This window comes from Macadamia integrifolia, unplaced genomic scaffold (genome assembly GCF_013358625.1).
Source record: "Macadamia integrifolia cultivar HAES 741 unplaced genomic scaffold, SCU_Mint_v3 scaffold1753, whole genome shotgun sequence".
Classification (NCBI taxonomy): domain Eukaryota; kingdom Viridiplantae; phylum Streptophyta; class Magnoliopsida; order Proteales; family Proteaceae; genus Macadamia; species Macadamia integrifolia.
In genome coordinates, this window is record NW_024868337.1 from 118,667 (window position 1) to 126,216 (window position 7,550).

At 37.9% G+C, this 7,550-nt stretch overlaps 1 protein-coding gene and 1 long non-coding RNA gene across 2 annotated transcripts; both read left to right on the forward strand.

Moving 5' to 3' along the window:
* Positions 1 to 4,195: 4,195 nt before the first annotated feature.
* LOC122064770 lies at positions 4,196 to 4,909 on the forward strand. Its single transcript, XR_006135816.1, has 2 exons — positions 4,196 to 4,313; positions 4,617 to 4,909. It is a non-coding gene; the product is annotated as an uncharacterized LOC122064770 (long non-coding RNA).
* Positions 4,910 to 5,694: 785 nt separating this feature from the next.
* Positions 5,695 to 6,678, forward strand: LOC122064771 (uncharacterized protein At2g29880-like). Its single transcript, XM_042628529.1, has 2 exons — positions 5,695 to 6,012; positions 6,100 to 6,678. Exons 1-2 carry the CDS (start codon positions 5,695 to 5,697, stop codon positions 6,676 to 6,678), a joined length of 897 nt encoding a protein of 298 aa, XP_042484463.1.
* The last annotated feature ends 872 nt before the right edge of the window (positions 6,679 to 7,550 follow it).

The window sequence follows — 7,550 nt, forward strand, 5'->3', positions numbered from 1 at the left end:
TTGGTGGCCCGTGGAATGGGACGCGGTGGCACTATGCAATCGTACTATGTCATATAGGAGCATGCGGTTAGGATTATCATCTTCCCGTGTTACGACCCTTCCCAAAAGGGGTTGAGGTGTTGGGTTGCCATTTGGGGAGAAGCAATGGTCGCAGTTGTCGGGTCACTGTGGCGGTTAGACATATGCCTGGCTGGTCACTAGGACAGTCGGCAACCCCGGTGGTATATTCAAAAGGGCCAATCGTACTGCTTTTAAATTGCTGGAGTCAGCACCTTTATTTTCTGTCATTTACTTTTATTTTGAGACCCGGTGGTCGACACGCTTTATTTTTCTGAGTACTCACGGTGGGCCTTCTCCCACAGCCCTATGGGCGTATCGCGGGATGGAGTTCGCGGCTCGTACCCGGAGTATACGCGCAATGTGGTTGTAGTAGCATTAAACCGAAGACTTAGTAATGTTGTTTAGGTGGATGTGAAGAAAAATTGATTGCATAGCATATAGTGCATATGATTGTGATTGTTGTGTGGACTATTGTGTGGTCCTCCTTTTCACTTACTGAGCTAGTGAGCTCATCCCACGTGTGCACCTCTTTTAGATGATTTTGCAGGTCACCAGCCCGAGGATCAAGGGTCGGGCCCCACAATGAAATTCCCCGAGGAGGATTGGTGGGTCCTCGAGGACTATGAGCACAGCACGAATTGCACGTGTGAGGGTTGTGCTGTGGGACCACAGCAGTGACTCCATACAGGGTTACTTTTTTATTCTTTTGATGATCCCTTTTGTGTTCTTGATACGTAAATTGTATTCTTTTTGTGTAAATATCATACCTGCGAGCCCACATGTATTTAACTATGTATTACAATTTGGGTATCAAGTATATTGGGGATATTTACAGGTAAATTAAGTCTTCCGTTGAACTGTTGAACATTTTCTTAGTTGTGTGTATGTTGTGGTTGGATACTGTATTAGATGATCCTGACAGGTTTGGGTTAACCAGAGTTAACCCTGTCACCGGTCCGGTTCTGTGTGAACGGGGTGTGACACAAATGCACTAGTATAGACGAAGGTAAGTGTTATGCTATATAGATCAATTAACAGATCAATACAAATAATAGAAACACTTGAACAATATACAAACTAATAACAAATAGTAATTAGAGTCAAAGCCCTCATACTTTATGGAGTATGAACACACAACTTTAGTGGTTGTCCACACATGGATAGCATTATTGCAATTCATTATGGTTTCAAAGATAAGTAAAACAGTTCATATGTGAAATGTGAACCATACGCTTTCACCCACCTTCATTACCCTGAACGATAAACTTTGCGGTGCTATGTTAGTTCCAATTGAAGTTCTTGGTGTCCTTTGTGAGAAAATGCAAATATGAGAATTAGCTATTGCAGCATAATAAAGCACTTGATGTTTTACAGAACTATTCTGAGTTTATGTATGCGGCTATGCGTTCAACCCAACTACTTCATTTATATACTAAATCATCCTCTTTTGTCGCAAATTCTGAGTTTATGTATGTAGTATAATAAAGCATTTGATGTTTTACAGAACTATTTTGAGTTTATGTATGCGGCCATGCGTTCAACCCATCTACTTCATTTATATGCTAAATCATCCTCTGTTGTCGTAAATTCTGACCAAGAGGGAGGCAATGACACTTATGAGGATGAAAATCATGATCGTTATCGAAAAGCCCATAGAGATTGACCAAGAGGGAGGCAATGACGCCTATAAGGATGAAAATCATGATTTTAAGAGCTTTATTTAAAGAGGATAATTAACATATCTAAATATGAAGCTAATCCAATGGTAGATTAATCATATTATTTTCTATATTTAACAGTTTAAAATTTACAATCTAGCAAAAGAAAATATTATGCAAGCAGACTAGTAACTGAAGTATTTGAATATGTGGATAATGAACGAGAAATCCAGACTTAGCAATCTAGAGGTATTCCCATGTTTAAGAAGAAAAAATTATTTATCAAATTCATCAGGGCCTTACATGAATATTATATCTTCTAACATAAATAACAATGTTTTCACACAAGAAAAATGACAAACAAGGTGCTACAAATACCTCCCAATACATTTTATCGATTGCGCAGATATATCATTAGACTTTTAGACATGATGAAATGGTAGATATATTGACCAACTAATTTTGATTCCAGTTCTGATTTTTGAAACTATGATCTTGTATACATTCTCCTCACATCATATCATCATTAACCTAATAGGACCTTACTCAGTGCTTCTATCAATTCTATGTACTAACCAACAAGAAAGTTTTTTTGGACACAGGCTGGAGACATAACCTAGATCAACTTAACTTGATTTTAATTTCATATTTTTCAATTTCTTATTGGACATTTTCCAATGGATTCCTAGTCAAAAGCATGGTTTCTTGTTGAATAAACTATACTCCTCACCAAAGTTCATTTCATAACAAGCATGCCTACATATATAAATTAAAAAGGGGAAAAAAGGAAGAAGACCATCTACTAGGTTTCACATTGCACATGTTAGATGAGAGAGAGAAAAACTCGTAAGCAATGTGATCTTGGCACTGGATGAAGTCTAACAATTGGAACATACATGCAGGAAAGAAAACAAGCTAACATGATGCATTTGGTAATGTTACTGCTCCAAAAACGACATTTCGTGTCAAAAACGAAAATTTCAGTTTCTGTGTCTAAATACTTTTTTTTTTAACTAAAATGAAACGACGAAACTACCTTTTTTCGTTCCGTCAATTATTGTTTCTGGCATTTTTATTTTCACTTTTTGTTCCAAAAAAAAAACGAAACACAACATAAATGCACCAAATGCTTTATTTCGTTTTTCGTTCCCATAAAACAAAAAAACTCCAGAAACGTTTTTCTGGAACATTACCAAATGCAGTCTTAATATTCCATCATCTTTAACCTAGATCACCAACATTTTTTGGTTTTGTAGATTTTCCTCCAATTATCGGAAGACCACTTGTTACAGTTTTCATGAACTTATGGCCCTTGTCTGAAGATTCATCCACACTCTTGGAACATCTATTCAAAATTATTTCATTGCCATATTCTTTGTAGTCCTTAAGTAATTTAATAATACTTTTGACTTGGAAAGACATGCATGTCTTAAGCACATCTAATGCCTACTTATTGATGTTTTCACACACTTAAGCTCACATTGAGATCACACTTCTCCTAGTTTCTCCGCTATACATTTAATATACCTACTAAAGTGATTCACCTTAAGTTATTATTGTTTAGCATTGGCTTTCAAAGACTAAGGTGCCGTTTGATAACACTCTGGGAGAATGTTTCTGGTGTTCTTCTATTCGGCGGGAATGCAAATAGAACAGAAATATGTTTGGCACGTCCGGTTCATTTTTGTATTCCCCCGGAATGAACCAATGAAAAAGAATGAGTAAAGAATACATTGCAAGAGTACCAAAAAGTTGCTTTTCTATTCTTTTATAAACTTAAAAGAACAATCCCCTATTCAAAACCCCCAAACCCTTTTCTCCATCTCACGATCAAAAAACCCCAAGTCCTAAGGAAAACCTATTGCAGGTTTTCACTCTCAGGTTTCGCCGCTGCCCTCTCTCTCCTTCGCCGATTCCCTCTCTCTCTCTCTCGGTCGCAGGTTGTGTATCCAGGTGCGTCGCCGCTGCCCTGTCTCTCCTTCGCCGATTCCCTCTCTCTCTCTCTCGGTCGCAGGTTGTGTATCCAGGTGCGTCGCCGCTGCCATCTCTCTCCTTCGCCGCTTCACTCTCTCTCTCTCTCGGTCGCAGCTTCGCCGCTGCCATCTCTCTCCTTCGCCGCTTCACTGTCCCTCTCTCGCTCGGTCGCAGGTTGGGCGCAGTGTCGTCGCCGCTGCCCTCTCTCTCCTTCGCTTCACTGTCTCTCTCTCGCTCGGTCGCAGGTTGGGCGCAGTGTCGTCGCCGCTGCCCTCTCTCTCCTTCGCCGCTTCCCTGTATCTCTCTCTCGGTTGCAGGTCGGTTGCAGGTCGGTCGCCGGTGCCCTCTCTCTCCTTCGTCGCTTCACTGTCTCTCTCTCTCTCGGTCGCAGGTTGGGCAACTCACGATCTTCCCTGCAGCAGGTATTAACAAAACTATCCCAATTACAGATTTCAATTTTACAGATTTGTTCGGATGCACCTGATAATAATGACTAGTTTAGCACTATGTCTTGTGGGTGATTCTTTAAAGAATTTCAATTTCCAAAACAGTGTCTGGTGCATGCCTTGGGTCGGTTCTGCTAGCCATTGATTAAAAAAGTAATGTGGCTAAAGGGAGTTTGTTTTCTTGGCAAAGAAAGATACCTCGGAAGTTGCCATTTAGAACCTGACTAAACCTTGATTGTCCTTATGATCAAGAAAACTGGATTCCTAATAGAATATCACACTACACACGTGATTTCTCTGATCTTGTCCTTTGAGATCATGCTTCTTTTGCTCATCCTCTTGGGTTTTGTTCATTTACTCTTTTCAAGGTTTTATGGAGCAATAAACTAATGGGTGAAGCATAACTCTTAAGAAAAAGGATTTAAGTAGAGATCGAGTTTGTCCCCTATATTCTATGGAGTTGTGCTATTTTAAGTAGCTTTTTAAGAAATGGCTGCACGCTTCTCTGTTCTTCTGGTCATGTTGTATGAGTTTATGGAATTAATGTTGGAATGACAGCCTTGACTTAGTTAAATGTGGATTTAATGATTAAAAATGTTAGTTTAGTGGTGTTAGTGAGTAAAAAATGTAGTTTGTTTTGGCATTATCAACGAAGCAAAAGTGTTGACTATGATGGCTTTGCAAATTAGATGTGGTTAGCCAACTAATAATGTTCTAAAGTACAGATTTACCTTTTCAGTGTTAATTTTATTTCTCATATTTCTTTCATCTCATGTTGTCTTGTGTCGTTACTTAACTGGGTCCTTACCGCTGCCAATTCTAATTTTTATGTTAGATGCACGTGGTTAGATTGTTTAAGGAAATAAATTTGTGTTAACCTTTGGAGAAGAGCAACTTCTTATACACTTCTTCAGATTGCCATTGCCCTTTGGTTCTTTTAATATCCATTGATACTGATTAATCCCCCTTTTTGAAGTATTCTTTGTTGGATTTCATATTCCAACTTCTCTTACTTTCACAATGTTCTATTCTTCTACAGAATGGATACTCGGTACTCTTCCCCATACAAAACCACCCCCTTCAACAGAAAAATATATTTAAGTGAAGAATATTGAGTGCAGCATTTGTGCATTAGATACTGTTATCCAGGACTTGAAACTAGTCATTCTTAGTTATTAATTTTCTCCTCTAGTTCATCTACTCTAAATTGTCTGATTTTAAATCTTATCTTATTATCTTCTATTTTGTTCATTAGTCCCTATCATTTTTCCTGTTATTTCTCTGGTTGGAGATCCACCTTATAGGTCCCTTTTCCTGTAGAATATACTTAGCGGATTAAAAGACCAGAGTTACCATTATTGATCCTTTTTTAAACTAATAAAATCTTCAGTGCTTAATGATATTGATATTTTGGAGCTGGAAGAGGGCTTTTTATTATGTAAACAAATGGAAAGATCAATTTGAAGTTCTTGAGCATGATGTAAACAAATACCTTGCCAAAAGACATGTATTTCTTTTTTAAGGCTATAATGAGATGTGTTTCTAATTTTAGAGTAATGGCATCCACTTCGAGAGCTAATAACGAGGCAGCAAAATGGACTCAAAGCGAACAAGATTATCTCTTGAAATTAATGGTTGAACAAGTGAAAGTTAGTAATAAGAGTTCTAGCACTTTCAATAAAGGTGGGTGGAACAATATCAAGAAGGGGCTTGAGGAAAAATTTAATCGGTCATTTACGATGGTTCAATTAAGGAATAAGATGAATAAAATGCGATTCGATTACAGCGCTTTCAAGAAACTACTGGATACTACAGGTTTTGGTTGGAATTCCGTGACGAGGACCTGTACAGTTGAAGATGACAGTGTTTGGGATGTACACATCAAAGTATACTGTACTTTTATATGATTTTTTTAATATTCGGTGTAATTTTATCTAATAGCTAGTGTGTAAAATTTTCAGGCAAATCGTGATTGGTCAAAGTTTAGGAGGAATGGGCTACCACATTGGCCTGAACTATGTATAATTTTTGGGGATTCATATGCTAGTGGGATAGGCGGATTCGGGAATGAATCTGATTTCAGGTTTGAAAAGGAATCGAGAGGTGTTGATGATGAGGTGGATGCAGATGTAGATGTAACTCCAACTACTCCATTGGCTAATACCTTGCCAACAAGTTATTATGAAAGCCAAGATCCAGGAACTGATCGTCCTAGAGTCAACAGAAGACTTGATAGGACACCTACAGGATATAGGAAGAAGAGTAGGACAACTGGTATTGAACGCGCCATACAGACCCTAGCCGAGTCAGTAGCAAACAAGAATACTTCAACCCCTAGCTCAACTCCAATGGGTCTCACTCCAAATACCACAGATTTCAGCACTTCTACTTGTGTTAGATTATTGGAAACTATGAATGATATCCCAAGAGAATTGCATATTAAGGCGTGCAAGAGGATATTGGTGGATCGGGAATGGAGAGAATTATTCATTACTCTCAAGGATGAAACGAAACAATTGGATTTTGATGTGTTAGATTGATGGATGATAATCTAACCCTTTTTTTTTTAATATGGATGATTGTAATGAAATACATTTAAGACCTTTTGTAGTAGGATCGATATATTTTGTTAGTTACACTTGATGTAAAAGTGTAATATGGATATTTACACTTTATGCTACTTTTCTAAATATGCCAGTTAAATTTTACTCTTATTGTAGCAATGATTCTGTTGGATGCCTTTTTGTTTTAAATACTTATTACATCATCTGATAATTAGGGCATGTTGGATGATTATAGTTTTATAGATCTTTTGGAAAATTTGTATTAGGGGATAAACATTTGTATGATATTAACAAGTTTATAATTTGTATGAATCAGTTATGGCAAATGTCGATAATACTCCAATAATCTCCTCTACTGACGACGATGTAGAAGAATTGATTCTCGCAACATTGTTGATAGTACAATATCATTATTCCAGCGATTTATACAATAGAGAACCACGCAGGGATAGTGCATTCACAGGGGCAGCATGGGTACATGAGGTGTTGCATGGGCATGCAAACCGCTGTTACGAAGAATTTGGCATGGAACGACATGTGTTTTTAAATTTATACCTACTAATGAGACATCGTGGTTGGTTACAAGACAGTCACAAAATTAGGGTAGATGAGCAATTGGCAATGTTCATGTTCAGAATAACAGGTGTAGGTCCTACTAATAGAGCAGTTGAGGAGAGATTCCAACATTCAGGACAGACTGTCAGCTATTACTTTGGCAAAGTATTGCAAGGGGTGCTTAAGCTTTCTAAGGAGTATATCAAAGCCCCATCGTTTAATGAGATTCCTATGGAAATAATTGCAAACAACAAATGGTGGCCATATTTTAAGGTAAATTGGCAATTTTCTTT

Bases quoted from the DNA above. Each gene is read 5' to 3' on its own strand.
- LOC122064771 (XM_042628529.1), top strand. From the start codon at position 5,695: ATGGCATCCACTTCGAGAGCTAATAACGAGGCAGCAAAATGGACTCAA. The intron at 6,013-6,099 runs GTACACATCAAA...TAAAATTTTCAG, and splicing joins AAGATGACAGTGTTTGGGAT to GCAAATCGTGATTGGTCAAA.